This window comes from Lactuca serriola, chromosome 4, assembly GCF_051521515.1.
Source record: "Lactuca serriola cultivar US96UC23 chromosome 4, Lser_US96UC23_V15, whole genome shotgun sequence".
NCBI lineage: Eukaryota > Viridiplantae > Streptophyta > Magnoliopsida > Asterales > Asteraceae > Lactuca > Lactuca serriola.
In genome coordinates, this window is record NC_136411.1 from 215,418,451 (window position 1) to 215,435,374 (window position 16,924).

General features: G+C 38.9%; 1 protein-coding gene across 1 annotated transcript; it reads left to right on the forward strand.

Annotated features, from left to right (window-relative positions):
- Positions 1-7,543: 7,543 nt before the first annotated feature.
- Positions 7,544-8,074, forward strand: LOC145099176 (uncharacterized). Its single transcript, XM_079036768.1, has one exon. The coding sequence runs from the start codon at positions 7,544-7,546 to the stop codon at positions 8,072-8,074; it is 531 nt and encodes a 176-aa protein (XP_078892894.1).
- The last annotated feature ends 8,850 nt before the right edge of the window (positions 8,075-16,924 follow it).

Genomic DNA, 16,924 nt, shown 5'->3' on the forward strand with positions numbered 1-16,924 from the left:
TGACGAAAATACAATTTTGGAGGTGTTTCTTCTCTGATTTCAACGATTTCTGAAGATCTGAATACTGTGGATCATCTCCTTCAAGTAGATTAGTAAGATTACTTGTTTGATGTCTCTTTTCATTTGTTTTTATCAGATTTTTGCCATGTCTGGCTAAAACCTTAGTTTACAGTTCTGTAAAGGCAAGTAATTTTCATTTGATTGATCATTAGATTTGGTTTTTGTTTTGTGTTTCTATCTAGATTCATTAGTTTTGTTCTTAATGAATGTTTGATTTTGATTCTTGTTAGTCTGATCACCTAGCTAGGGTTTTATCACTGCCGTTAATCAGTTATAGAATCCGTAATTATTCTTTTCAACTGGTAAAAGTAACAAGTATCAGATTGGTTCCATGTTGGGATTTAACTTTGGTATAAACTGTAAAAATCATACATTTACGCTTCCGAGCTTGGAGAAGTATTGGGTATTGCTGGGAATTTTACACAAATCATAAAGTTGCTTTTCTGATCTTAATTAAGAGCTTGTTTGATTAGAAAATAAAAAGTTAGGGTTAATTGAAGAGCTTGTTTTTGTTAACTATATAAGTTAAAAGAGAATTTACTAGAGCTTGTTAGTTTTTCTTAGTACCAGCTTAGAGAGAGCGCATCTAAAATAACCAGTTCAATGTTGATTGCATGATTAGCAAAGTCGCAGCAAAACTGAAACCATTTTTACTATTGATTTTCATTTAGTTTAATATCACTGCAATTTTAGTTTTTAGTTTAATTCAAATCCCCCTTTCATAATTTATGTTTTGACTAGATTGTGCCTGATGCAAAAAGGCATTGACCATTAGGTTGTGTCCCTGAGGATTCGACCCTGCTTCCCTGTGCTATATTTTTAGTGCAACTGTTAGAACATAAATTGTGGTTTGAGCTAGGCATCACTTTAATTAGGATATTGTGGCAGTATGTGTAGTTTTGTTTTGTTAGAATCTTGTATGTGTGTTGCCTCACACTCGTGTTCGGCCGCACACAGTGTGTGCGGCCGCACACGTGTGTGTGGCTGCACACTCGTGTGCTGCTAGTGGTGTCTTTAAATAGAAGTGTTGTGTGTTAGATTTGTACCTTTTGTTGAACTCTTCTGTGATTGTACTTTCTCAAGGTGTACTTGACATCTTTTAGTAATAGATGTGTGCATGCTTGATCTTACTTCTACTCCTTCTACATTTCATTTTGTTCACGATTTACTTCATTGATTACTAATTTGGATCCTTTAATTTGGGGACTTACAATTGGTATCAGAGCCATTTTGGTATCAATTGAAGTATTTTTGTTCAGAGGATTGTTTGTTGATTTTTTAGTTTGCAAAAGCTTGAAATCAAAGTTCATAAAAATCTGAAAAATCGAGTTTGCTGTTCAAATTGTTGAATGTTCGCTGCCAATTGTTGAAAGTTTGCTGCCAACTTTGAGGTTTGCTGCCAAACTTTGAAGGTTTGCTGCCAAACGTTGAAGGTTTGCTGCCAAACATTGAAGGTTTGCTACTGACTATTGAAGGTTTGTTGTTAAAGTGTGTGTGCGGTGGAGCGTCGTTGTTGAAGTGTGTGCGGTTAACGTGTGTGTTGCTGTGTTTGCGGTTGTTTGCTATTGAAGTGTTTAAAAGTGTTTGCTGTTGAAAGTGTTTGTTGTTGGAAGTGTGTGCGGTTGGAGGTGTGTACGGTTGGAAGTGTGTACTGTTGGAATTCATTTGCTATTCATTTGTACGGTTGAAGACTCAAAATTTGCCCAAATGGAATCTCAAAGCATGATTGCACATCAAGATTTGGATGGAATTATGGGAACCACTACTCGTATTCCTAGACTGCTATCAGCTGAAGGATTTCCTAAATGGAAATACCGAATTGAAAAATACATCAAAATGAAGGATTTCAAAATTTGGAGAAGTATTTTAAGAGGACCAATTAGGATTACTTCTACTCTGGAAGATGGTACGCTCATTGACAAACAAATTGAAAATTACACTGATGATGACTTTGAAAGAGTTGAGGAACAAGAAAAAGCACTTGCCACACTCACTATGGTGTTGTCTCCTGAAATTGCACAAGGGTTTCGAGAATATACATCGGCAAAAGCATTGTGGGAAGCTCTCATAGAAGTTTATGAAGGAAATGAAGACATGAAGATGAGCCGACAAGACATGCTCCGACAGAAATTTAACATGTTTAGCTATGTGCTGGGAGAAACACTGGAAAATCAATTGCAAAGATTCATTACACTAACCACTGAAATGAGTTCCGCAGGTGTGATGGTTACTCGGTCTGAAATCAACACAAAGCTGCTAAATTCTCTTCCAAAATCATGGGACATGAATGTCTCAGTGATCAAAAAGACAAAACACCTGAATCGTTTAAGTTTATCTGAAACAATGGCAATCATTAAAGCTTGCGATCTTGATGATAAACAAAGGGAAATCAACCATGTCAATTCGTACTCTACAGCCAATCTCGGAATTCAAAACAACACCACCGCCTTATCAAGCTTCACCACTCAGCAAAATACTCAAGTTCGGGTTCCACAAGTTCAACCTTATGCAACTCATCAAAACATATCATACATGCATCAAACTCAAATCCCTCAACACATGACTCAAGTTGGTTCTAGTGTGAGTTCTTCCACAGGTGTTTCAGTTCAATATCACGGAGTTGGTTCCCAAAGTTCATGTGCAAAGGAAAAAGAGGAAAATATGGCTTTAGCTACTGGGTTAGTGAATTGTTATAATGTTTTTGTTGCTGGAGAGCTTTCTCCACAACTTTCATTCGCTGATCTTGATCAAATCCATCCGGAAGATGTCGAAGAGATGGATATTACCTGGCAAATGGCAATGACTGTATTCAGAGCTAAACAATTCTTGAAAAAGACTGGAAAGAATAACTGGGGTGTTAATTCTGATAAAAAGATAGGTTTTAGCAAAGGAAAGTTATGTTGTGATAATTGTCACGAACCGGGACACTTTGCAAGAATGTCCAAAACCCAATCAACGAGAGAACTCTGAAAGAACTATGGTGACAGTAACGTACGTTCACAGCAACAACAGAGGATCATCTTCAAATAATCAGTCTGCAAATATGGCAATGGTGGCACAATCGTTCAACTGGGAAGATCAAGTTCAGGATCTAAACATTTCAGGACATGAAAAGGCAAATCCTGCTCAAGTCAAGGAGGCTAGTGAAGAATTGGAAGCAGATCCAGAGGAGGAGATGATGAATTTGCAGTTTGCTTTCATGGTACAGACCACTCCTGAACCAGTCAAATCTGAGGTTAGTGAATTCGGCTGTTCTCAATCTTGTATTAAAACTGTTAAGTTTTTGAGAGATCAAATTGAGTTAATCAAAAGAGAGAATGAGGACTTGAAATATGAGGGATATACTCTTAGGAAAAATCAAAAGCCCTTAAAAACTCAATTAGAAAATAAAACAAAAGACTTTAAAAAATAGCAAGAGGATTACAGCAACAAATGCGAGAGCTATGATCATCTCAAAAGAAAACTTGCTGCTGTAACCATGGAACTTGACACATTGAAAAATTGTTTTGAAAAAGCTGAGTTTAATTTCAAAAAATACGATGGGTCATGTGAAAAGATTTCAAAATTAATCGAAGGTCAATCGCACTGGAGAGATATCACTCATGGAAATAAAATAAAAGTCGGATTAGGTTTTGAGAGTGTCCCTCCTCCTTTCAATCACAATTATACTGCTATTCCCGTGTCTCAAGAAGAAATTGACAGAGAACCTTGCATGGTGTATGGAAAGTCGGCTTCTGAACAGGAAATACAGTCTAGTTCTGAGAATTTGCATACTAACGTTTTTACCTCAAGTACAGATATATCAATAGTTAAGGGGGAGCATGCAGCTGAATCTTTAGAGTCAAATAATGTTGTGATTGAGTCTGGTATTAGTTACAGTCATGAGTCTGTGTGTAACAACCCGAAGTTATCAATCGCCGAAACCATTTCGTCCGTAAGACCCGTTTTTAGCAATTCGTTCTGGTTTTGTTTTTGGGCTAAGTTATTCAAACTCCTATGATTATTATAATGTAATGAGTGTCCAAACCCCTTAGGAACTCATAAAATTGGCCCAAAATTATTGATTTGAGAATTTTAGAATCGTTCCCGCCGGATTACGACAACTTAATCGGGTGCGACCAAAAGCCCCGTTTAACGTCGGTATCGGGTAAAATTCCACCATGTCCCGAACTTGGACACTATTTAAAGGAGTTTAAGCTTCCATTTGAAGCTTTTGCCCTCTCTCACTACTCGCTCTCTCTAACCCCTCTCCTCAATCCAAATTCAAGGTCCAAAAACATTGATTTAAGGCTTCAAATCCTTAAGGTAACTTCCCTAACTTGTTATGCAACCCCTCTAGCTTCTAAATTCGAGTTTAAATCATGCATTAGGACCATTATCGTGAGTTTACGGCCCTAGAACAGTCCTAGGCCGTAAACTCATATAAAGGGGTTTTTGAGCAATAAAACCCTTCCAAACCTCATTTAGAGCTTAGATATGGCTAGATGGCTTAATGGAATGGAGTTAGAATGCCTTAAGCATGGTTTTTGAAGAGTAAACATGATTTTACTACCCAAGAACATGCTTGGGCTGTAAACTCATCATTCATGGAGAGTAAACTCAAAACCAAGTGTTTAAAAGCCATTTAAACACACCATTAGCCTTGGAATAAATCCTAGAATCAACCAAAATTAGTTTGGGGACCTTAAACATGATGAAATCCCTTCATTTAGGTGTTTACGGCCATAACTCCCCAAGAACAAGTTCCAGGGACGTAAACTCCTTATCATAGGTTAAATGGTGCCCTAAACTCATTCTAAAGCTTGTAAAAATTGTTTGAATCACATGTGATTGTCCTAACATCACCAAATAAATTAAGGAATGAGTACGGGGGAGTTTATGGCCGTAAACTCCATGTTTACTGCCATAAACTCCAATAAATGGTCCTTAAGTGAGTTTAATCCATTCCAAGGCCCTAGATTTAATTCTAGCTAATTTTCCCAAGTGTTATCATGTCTTTTAGCACCCTAAAACCCCCAACCATGAGTTCACGGCCATGAACTCATGTAGTTAAAGTGCATAGGGCTGAAAAATCCATAAGGAGTTTACTCTTGAAGAGTAAACTCATTTTCTAAGTCGCACACGTCCGTAGATGTCACCCGGGTCACTCCAAACACTTATTTTGAAGTGTTTTCGCGTCTTGGAGTATATAATCATATCTAATTAGTGATATAAAATCTAATCAGATATATTTGTATATCATTTCATATTACATAGGAGCCTCGCGCATTATCAAGCCCTGAACCAACGCTTAGCATTCAAATCGTCGCGTTTTCTCGTCTGGTGAGTTCATACCCCTACCCTTTTTCAATGGTTTTTCAGGGGGGGGGGGGGAGTAGAAGAAAAAGTACAAGAATATCTTGTACTTAAATTCATTATTTCATTTAAATGGTTTCATAATTCGTACACTTTTAAGAATTGAAAACATATTAACAAACTCTTTTGACTTGCAGAGTTGTTGTTCAAACCAATTTCAATTCTTATTATATGTATTACACTTTATACTTCACGTTTGATTGTTCACACTTTTACAGTTGAAGTCATAGATCTTTTGTATTGTCCTTAATAAAACACCCCCTAGATGCGAGTGTGAAGGACAGGTATCATTAGAACTTTAGTCATGTCCTTGATAGTACTCCTCCTAGATACGAGAGTAAAGGACTAATAAAAATAGATTTTTCCGTATTAATAACTTTCAGTTTTAAATTCATTAATCATAAGATTGGAGACATGTCCTTTGTAACACTTCCTTAGGTATGACAGTGGAGGACTACCCCCGTAACCAGAATCTCCGGAAAAAGGGAAGAGCATGACTTGAGTGTACACATCTATACGGGACCGACTATCCCGCACCTGGCTGCTAGCTACAGCCGAACCGAAAAGTTCAAGGGTGACAAAAGTCATAAAAAGATACTGGCCCTAGTCCGAGTCATATGTAGCCTGTAGTATGGTTATGGAACTCGCAATCAAGATTATGAACACCTTACACTTAATTATTAGTTTTATATATGTGTTAAAACTAATGTACATTTAAGGGTAATCAGACTTTCAGGAGACTTCACACACACACTTTAAGTATAGTAGCTACTTGTACATTACTTTCAGATTCGGTAACAATTCACACACATTTAGGAAAATATGGGATTTTCCTAGGATAACATTTGTACATAACCAGAAACGTGTAATAATTCAGATAACTAAACATTACAATTCACAAGGGGAAACATGTTTTTCAGTATACATCTTTTACATTACATTTTGGATTCGATATACATTACTTTAAAGAAAATATGGGATTTTCTTGGGTGTCACTTTTTCAGAAACAGAAAGGAACTCGTGCATTTTCAGAAAACAAACCGCTTATGAACTCACCAGCTTTATGCTGATTTTTAAACTGCTTGTATTCTCAGGTCCGCATTAGATAGGTACCCGATGATCCCTTTTGTCGAAGACGAAATGCGATGAAGTCACGTCTTACTTTTGTTCATATATACTATGCATCACACTTGTATAACTTTACTTTTGAACAGATGTAAACTTTTATATGTAATGTAATGGTTGTTTACTTTGCTTACTATATACATTGGATTTGATACTCAACGTGGAGTCCGCCCCGGAAACGTTTCCGCCTTTGGTTTTCGGGGTGTGACACTGTGTCAAAATCAAACATAAATGTTTTTGTGTCGGGTGGTATTCTATTTCAGTCATACAATTTTGCTTTTAATAGTGTTGTTTCTAATCCAAATGCTAAACCTGATTTACATGTCTCTGCATCTAACACATCTGTTACTAAATCCTGTCATGGATCTTGCAAGTGCAAATGTGTTAAAAATGGAAAAGCAAAGAATAATGTTGTCAACAGCAGTGCCAAAGCTACTGATAACAAACAAATTTGTTTTAATTGTGGCACTGCTGGACACATTGCAAGAAATTGCATGAACCAGATGTTTGTATCTCATACAACAAAAATAGGGGAGAATGAATTTCGGGGACGATATTTAACTAGAAAAATTCCCAAAACTCATTCTAGAAATGGAGATTTGAATACAACTTTCCAAAGATTGCAAAAGAATAAACAGGTTTTTCATAAAAACAACAGAATTTTGCCAAAATCAACCCAGGCTAAGCCTAAGTCGAATTTGTCAAAGAACAGGACAGGATCTTCTAACTCTTCAAGTAGAAAATCCACCGGTTCAAAGCAAACTAATAAATTTTCAAAACCTAACCTTCAATGGATTCCAAAATCTTTTTCAGAACAATCTCCATCACTCTCTAATTCAAAAGCAAAGAAAGAATCTAATGAAAAACTTGTAAAAAGAAAGGGTAAACCCAGGACTGTGATGACCTGGGTCCCCAAAACTAACTAATTATGTTCATCGTGCAGGGACAGTTGTGGAGGAATGTCGCCAGACCTTGGTATGTCGACAGCAGCTGCTCCCGGCACATGACTGGAGACATATCCCAATTGCACGACATTCAAACTTTTAATGGCGGATATGTTTCCTTTGCGGGTGGAGAGGGCAGAAAAATAACTCAAAAAGGAACTGTCACAAATGGGGTGCTGAATTTTGAGAATGTTAACTTCGCTCCAGAACTAAAGCACAGCTTGCTGAGTGTGTCTCAGATTTGCGATAAGGGTTATTCCACTCATTTCACAGATAAGGAGTGTCTGATCTTATATGCTGGTGTTATCATTCCTGAAGACTGGATTCTAGTACGATCTAAGCGGGATGGAAATTCCTACATAATAGACATGAGCAACAATATCCCTGGCAAAGTCACTTGTCTCTTCTCTAAAGCTTCTAAACAAAATGCAATGTTGTGGCATCGTCGTCTCGGTCATGCAAATGCAAAGAACTTGAATCGGCTTGCGAAAAAAGAATTGGTCCGTGGGTTACCCGTCAAAGATTTCATTATCTTGAAAATTTTGTTTCATGCGCTCAAGGAAAACATCATCGAAACCACACTTTCCTAAGTAGATAAAATCCATAACTCAAGTGCTCGACTTGTTGCATATGGATTTATTTGGTCCGGTCAATGTTCTAAGCATCAATCGCAATTCATACTGCCTCGTTGTGATAGATGATTACTCTCATTTCACTTGGGTTTTCTTTCTATCTAACAAAGCAGGAATTGCTGACCACATCAAAAGATTCATTGTTATGATCGAAAATCAGACTAACAATCGAGTGAAAGCGCTGCGTACAAATAATGGAACAGAGTTCAAGAACGCTATTCTTGATCATTTTTGCGTTGAGAAAGGGATTGTGCGTCAATTCAGTTCTGTTCGAACACCTCAACAAAACAGGGTTGTCGAACGTCAGAATCGAACTCTAAAAGATGTCGCAAGGACGATGCTCTGTGATTCTAAGCTTCTTGTATTCTTCTGGGCAGAGGCGATTAACATCGAGTGTTATGTTCAAAATCGTGTGCTGATCAACAAAGCCAGAATGAAGACACCGTGTGAAATTCTATTTGGACACAAGCCATCAGTCAGTCATTTCCGAGTATTTGGCTGCCCTTGCACCCTTCTTCACTTGGATTCCAATCCCAATTCAATACCAAAGCCGATTACTATTACTCTGTTGGATACGCTGCTCGAATTGCGTACAGGGTTTACAACAAGAAGACTAAACAAATTGTAGAATCATTTGATGTTCGCTGGCTCGAGGAAAATGAGACAGATGCAAGAGTGGGTCCTGATTGGATATTTGACTACACATCTCTTTTCAAATCATTCAATGTGTCTTCAGATAATCAAGAACGATCTTCCTCTAATTCAAATATTCTTATTAAAGACGAAGAAGATGAAGTTGTCTACCGACCACCACTGATTTCCTCTGATCCTCCATTGGTACCCTCCATTCACACTGAATCTTCTGAGTCTCCTCAACAAATTTCCCCTGATGCTGTTGCTACTCCTTTAATTCCGATGGAAAGAGAGTTCATGAACCACGAGACTTCCGCTGTCACTTCTAATCTGATGGAACTTCTCTTTCCAAAAATTATTGCTGACGAGTTTGTAGCAGATCCTTCAAACGATCCTGGTTCATCTTCTACGGATCATACAGCAAATGATGGAGCGGTAAATATTCATAATCTTCCTGTCTCTGTCAATGATATTAGTTATTAGATCCCTACACGCATTCAACGCGATCATCCGATAGAGAACGTCATTGGCCAGCTGTGCGACGGCGTTCAAACGAGAAGTAAAAGTGGGGATGTTAACACATGTCTTTACTCTTGCTTCTTATCTCAAATAGAGCCCAAATCTATCGATATGGCTCTGAATGAGTCCAACTGGGTTGAAGCCATGCATGATGAATTAAATGAATTTGAGAAACTTCGAGTTTGGAAATTGGTGGAGCTGCCAAAAGGAAAGAAATCTCTAGACACCCGTTGGGTATTTCGAAATAAACAAGACGATTCCGATGTCATTGTGCACAACAAGGCAAGATTGGTGGTTCGAGGGTTTCGGCAAATTGAGGGTCTTGATTATACATAAGTTTATGCTTCGGTTGCTCGTTTCGAAGCCATTCGCATCTTCCTTGCTTATGCTTCCTACATGAACTTTACTGTATACCAAATGGACGTCAAGACGGCTTTCTTGTACGGCAAGGTCAAGGAGGAGATTTACATTGACCAACCACCTGGTTTTGTTAACTCATCTATAATAAACCATGTTTTCAATTCAGAGAACTTATCATCCTCTCTCTCTTGATCTTATTAGATCAAGACGCCTCCAAGAAAGAGTCCCAGCTCCAAGACCAACAACCCTCCGCCACGACCTCCTCCCCAAATTGATCGTGTAGTATTCCAAGCAGCTGTTACTGCCACGGTGGCAACTGCCATGTCTCAAAGGAACTCTGGTGGTTCCGGTAATTCCGGAAGTGGTACCCAAACCCAAAACCAAGAAAGCAGTCAGGGACACCGAAGAGAGTGTTCCTATAAATATTTCATGAACGCAAAACCCACGTCCTTTGATGGCACTGGAGGTGTCATTTCCCTCACCCGATGGTTCAAGAAGATCTAATCCATCTTTGAAATCTGCGCCTGCTCAGAATCTGACAAGGTGAAGTTCGCTGCCTGCACCTTCATCGATAAAGCCCTAACTTGGTGGAATGGCCGAGTCAAATCCCTAACCTTACCTGTATCCAACGCCATGGGTTGGGAAGCCATGAAGGAACTTCTGCTGGCTGAGTACTGCCCTTGGGGCGAAATGCAGAAGTTAGAACACAAACTCTGGAACCTGAAGATGAAGGGTTCCGATATCGCCGCTTACACTTCCAGGTTCGATGACTTGGCATGACTCTCCCCGGGAATGGTTACCCCGGAGAGTAAGAAGACAGAGAGATTCATCTGGGGTTGACCCGGCCAACAAAAGGAAACGTCATAGCTGTGAGGCCGGATACATACGACAACGCCAAACGCTTAGCAGAAACCTTAATCGATCATAGTGATGACCTTGAGGAGGCAGCTACCACTCCTGAGCCAACAGAGAGGAGTGGTGACAAAAGAAAAATTGGGAAGAAGAAGAAAAGACAGACATCGCAAGAGTCTTCGAAGAGGCAGCAAATGGTGGCAGTTCACGCTGCCACTTCCCCTGCAGTTGTTTCTGTTGTTGGATCCTAAGCTCGAAAACCTGCCAGTAGGTATGCTGGAACCCTTCCTAGTTGTGACAAGTGCGACTATCATCACCTCCCTTCAAGCCCATGTATAGAGGTGTTTTGAAACAGTTGTGGCAAAAAGGGTCACACGGCGAAAAACTGTAAAACACCAACTCAATCAACCAGTCAAGTTTCCGGAGCGGGCATTGGTCAGGCCTGCTATGGTTGCGGAGAAGTCGGACACTACAAGCGAAACTGCCCCAAGGCAGTAACATCTGGCAATACCGGAAGAGTTCTAGAAATAGGACGAGAGGAGACAGCCATCGATCCCACCATTGCCACAGGTATATTTCCCCTCGATGAATCTTATGCATGTGATTCTTTTCGATTCTAATGCTGAAAGAAATTTGGTAACTATCCATTCAAACATCTTTTTAAACTCCATCCTTCGTTAGTAATCGAAAACGTGTACCGTCGAGATGGTTACAAGTGAGAAAGAGAACGCTAACGTCATATCCATAGATTGTATCCTCAATCCGGACAATTATTCTTTTCCATTCAATCTAATGGCAAACTTTTCATGAAATGCTTTGACACCATCTTTGGCATGTAATGACCGAGCCTCATTCATGCTGTTATTCTTGATTTCAAGAAACCATCTGTCTTAACTTTCCTCCGACCCGACTCTCATGATCTTCATGCATCAAAGCTTAAAACGTTTTCCCATGTATTCCTCGTCTGTGTGATCATCAAGAAACGAGTTTTCTACAACTCTTTCCCCGATGCCTTTTTCCGAAGATTTCCTGAGAATTTCCTTCCGATCGTGTAGTCAAGTCTCACATCGACCTAATCCCTGGAATTACCTCGTATCCAAAACCTTACTGAGGATGATGTGTCCAAGACAGCAACCAAGGCTTGATATGATCACTACGAGATAGTAGTGGTGCCCTTCGGTCAATCCATTTTCCTGGTCATGTAATTAAGCAAAGCAGTTATACTCGTGAACCTTTACAAAAACTAAGGCGATAAAGAATTAGTCGGCACCGGAGATACCCATAGAAACCTGTCAATTCTTGGGTCCCGCCGACTATTATCGCAGACCCACATAGAAATTTCCTTCAGAACCATCAGACCCTTAGCTACTCTGCCACATGAAGATATACCCTCTTGTTGGAAGTCTTACTCTGGAAAGACATAGTACACCTTGGGAAGTGTAGAAAACTTAACTCGTGGTACATTAGACCCTTCAAGATCCTCGTTAGGAATCGATTCCGTAGCCCTCTCCGAGCTATCTTCAGAACTCGGCAACAACCATCTGGTATTCCACATCTTTGTTCATAAGGAGTGCCGACCCGACGAAACCCTAGTAATCCCTTTGATGAGATCGAAATCAATAGATGTCCAAACCTCCATGGAAAAATCAACTGAGATCATGGATTGAGAGGTTGAACGTACGAAACAAAGCCGCATCCCGGTAGTGAGGGTTCGCTGAAATGTCAAGCGGAGACCCAATTCCACTTAGGAGCATGAAGACCCGAAGCAGTAGATTCATCCTCATCTCTCTTTTCACTTCATGATCTGTATCCAATCTTTAAATTTCGGGATGAAATTCCCTCTAACGGGAGGATAATGTAACAACCCGAAGTTATCCACCGCCGAAACCATTTTGTCCGTAAGACCTGTTTTTAGCAATTCGTTCCGGTTTCGGTTTTGGGCTAAGTTATTCAAACTCATATGATTATTATAATCTAATGAGTGTCCAAACCCCTTACGAACTCATGAAATTGGCCCAAAATTATTGATTTGAGAATTTTAGAATCGTTCCCGCCGGATTACGACAACTTAATCGGGTGCGACCAAAAGCCCCGTTTAACGTCGGTATCGGGTAGAATTCCACCGTGTCCCGAACTTGGACACTATTTAAAGGCGTTTAAGCTTCCATTTGAAGCTTTTTCCCTCTCTCACTACTCTCTCTCTAACCTCTCTCCTCAATCCAAATTCAAGGTCCAAAAACTTTGATTTCAGGCTTCAAATCCTTAAGGTAACTTCCATAACTTGTTATACAACCCCTCTAGCTTCTAAATTCGAGTTTAAATCATGGATTAGGACCATTATCATGAGTTTACGTCCCTAGAACACTCCTAGGCCGTAAACTCATATAAAAGGGGTTTTTGAGCAAGAAAACCCTTCCAAACCTCATTTAGAGCTTAGATATGGCTAGATGGCTTAATGGAATGGACTTAGAATGCCTTAAACATGGTTTTTGAAGAGTAAACATGAGTTTACTACCCAAGAACATGCTCGGGCCGTAAACTCATTATTCATGGAGAGTAAACTCAAAACCAAGTGTTGAAAAGCCATTTAAACACACCATTAGCCTTGGAATAAATCCTAGAGTCAACCAAAATTAATTTGGGGACCTTAAACATGATGAAATCCCTTCATTTAGGTGTTTACGACCATAACTCCCCAAGAATAAGTTCCAGGGCCGTAAACTCCTTATCATAGGTCAAATGATGCCCTAAACTCATTCTAAAGCTTGTAAAAATTGTTTGAATCACATGTGATTGTCCTAACATCACCAAATAAATTAAGGAATGAGTATGGGGGAGTTTACGACCATAAAATCCATGTTTACTGCCTTAAACTCCAATAAATGGTCCTTAAGTGAGTTTAATCCATTCCAAGGACCTAGATTTCATTCTAGCTAATTTTCCCAAGTGTTATCATGTCATTTAGCACCCTAAAACCCCCAACCATGAGTTCACGGCCGTGAACTCATGTGGTTAAATTGCTTAGGGCCGAAAACTCCATAAGGAGTTTACTCTTGAAGAGTAAACTCATTTCCTAAGTCCCACACGTCTGTAGATGTCACCCGGGTCACTCTAAACACTTATTTTGAAGTGTTTTCGCGACTTGGAGTATATAATGATATCTAATTAGGGATTTAAAATATAATTAGATATATTTGTATATCATTTCATATTACATAGGAACCTCGCGCGTTATCAAGCCCCGAACCAATGCTTGGCATTCAAATCGTCGCGTTTTCTCGTCTGGTGATTTCATACCCCTACCCTTTTTCAATGGTTTTTCAATGTTTTCATGGGGGAATACAAGCAAAAGTACAAGAATATCTTGTACTTAAATTCATTATTTCATTTAAATGGTTTCATAATTCGTACACTTTTAAGAATTGAAAACATATTAACAAACTGTTTTGACTTGCAAAGTTGTTGTTCAAACCAATTTCAATTCTTATTATACTGTATTACACTTTATACTTCACATTTGATTGTTCACACTTTTACAGTTGAATTCATAGATCTTGTGTATTGTCCTTAAGAAAACACCCCCTAGATGAGAGTGTGAAGGACAGGTATCATTAGAACTTTAGTCAGGTCCTTGATAGTACTCCTCCTAGATACGAGAGTAAAGGACTAATAAAAATAGATTTTTCCGTATTAATAACTTTCAGTTTTAAATTCATTAATCTTAAGATTGGAGACACGTCCTTTGTAACACTTCCTTAGGTTCGAGAGTGGAGGACTACCCCCATAACCAGAATCTCCAGAAAAAGGGGAGAGTGTGACTTGAGTGTATAGATCTATACGGGACTGACTGTCCCGCACCTGGCTACTAGCTACAGCCGAATCGAAAGGTTCAAGGGTGACGAAAGTCATAAAAGGATATTGGCCCTGGTCCGAGTCATACCTAGTCTGTAGTGTGGTTATGGAACTCGTAATCAAGATTATGAACACCTTACACTTAATTATTAGTTTTATATATGTGTTAAAACTAATGTACATTTAAGGGTAATCCGACTTTCAGGAGACTTCGCACACACACTTTCAGTGTAGTAGATACTTGTACATTACTTTCAGATTCGGTAATAATTCACACACATTTAGGAAAATATGGGATTTTCCTAGGATAACATTTGTACATAACCAGAAACATGTAATAATTCAGATAACTAAACATTACAATTCACAAGGGTAAACATGTTTTTCAGTATACATCTTTTACATTACATTTTGGATTCGATATACATTACTTTTAAGAAAATATGGGATATTCTTGGGTGTAACTTTTTCAGAAACAGAAAGGAACTCGTACATTTTCAGAAAACAAACCACTTATGAACTCACCAGCTTTATGCTGATTTTTAAACTGCTTGTATTCTCAGGTTCGCATTAGACAGGTACCCGATGCTCCCTTTTGTCGAAGACGGAGTGCGATGAAGTCACGTCTTACTTTTATTCATATATACTATGCATCACACTTGTACAACTTTACTTTTGAACAGATGTAAACTTTTATATGTAATGTAATGGTTGTTTACTTTGCTTACTATGTACATTGGATTTGATAATCAACGTGGAGTCCGCCGCGGAAACGTTTCCGCCTTTGGTTTTCGGGGTGTGACACTATGTCAAAATCAAACACAAATGTTTTTGTGTCGGGTGGTATTCTATTTCAGTCATACAATTTTGCTTTTAATAGTGTTGTTTCTGATCAAAATGCTAAACCTGATTTACATGTCTCTACATCTAACACATCTGTTACTAAGTCCTGTCATGGATCTTGCAAGTGTAAATGTGTTAAAAATTGAAAAGCAAAGAATAATGTTGTCAATAGCAGTGCCAAAGCTACTGATAACAAACAAATTTATTTTAACTGTGGCACTGCTGGACACATTGCAAGAAATTGCATGAACCAGATGTTTGTATCTCATACAACAAAAATAGGGGAGAATGAATTTCAGGGACGATCTTTAACTAGAAAAATTCCCAAAACTCATTCTAGAAATGGAGATTTGAATACAACTTTCCAAAGATTGCAAAAGAATAAACAGGTTTTTCGTAAAAACAACAGAATTTTGCCAAAATCAACCCAGGCTAAGCCTAAGTCGAATTTGTCAAAGAACAGGACAGGATCTTCTAACTCTTGAAGTAGAAAATCCACCGGTTCGAAGCAAACTAATAAATTTTCAAAACCTAACCTTCAATGGATTCCAAAATCTTTTTCAGAACAATCTCGATCACTCTCTAATTCAAAAGCAAAGAAAGAATATAATGAAAAACTTGTAAAAGGAAAGGGTCAACCCAGGACTGTGATGACCTGGGTCCCCAAAACTAACTAATTTTGTTCATCGTGCAGGGACAGTTGCAGAGGAAGGTTGCCAGACCTTGGTATGTCGACATCGGCTGCTCCCGGCACATGACTAGAGACATATCCCAATTGCTAGACATTCAAACTTTTAATGGCAGATATGTTTCCTTTTCGGGTGGAGAGGGTGGAAAAATTACTTAAAAAGGAACTGTCACAAATGGGGTGCTGAATTTTGAGAATCTTAACTTTGCTCCAGAACTAAAGCACAGCTTGCTGAGTGTGTCTCAGATTTGCGATAAGGGTTATTCCACTCATTTCACATATACGGAGTGTCTGATCGTAAAGCCTGGTGTTGTCATTCCGGAAGACTGGATTCTAGTACGATCTAAGCGGGATGGAAATGCCTACATAATAGACACGAACAACAATATCCCTGACGAAGTCACTTGTATCTTCTCCAAAGCTTCTGAACAAAATGCAATGATGTGGCATATTCGTCTCGTTCATGCAAATGCAAAGAACTTGAATCGGCTTGCGAAAAACGAATTGGTCCGCGGGTTACCCGTCAAAGATTTCATTACTTTTGAAAAATGTGTTTCATGCGCTCAAGGAAAACATCATCGGAAACCACACTTTCCTAAGCAGATAAACTCCATAAGTCAAGTGCTCGAGTTGTTGCATATGGATTTATTTGGTCCGGTCAATGTTCTAAGCATCAATCGCAATTCATACAGCCTCGTTGTGATAGATGATTACTCTCATTTCACTTGGGTTTTCTTTCTATCTAACAAAGCAAGAATTGCTGACCTCGTCAAAAGATTCATTGTTATGATCGAAAAAAAGACTAACAATCGAGTGAAAGCACTGCGTATAGATAATGGAACAGAGTTCAAGAACGCTGTTCTTGATCATTTTTGTGCTGAGAAAGGGATTGTGCGTCAATTCAGTTCTGTTCGAACACCTCAACAAAATGGGGTTGCAAAACGTCGGAATCGAACTCTAAAAGATGTCATAAGGACAATGCTCTGTGATTCCAAGCTTCTTGTATTCTTCTGGGAAGAGGCGATTAACACCGCGAGTTATGTTCAAAATCGTGTGCTGAT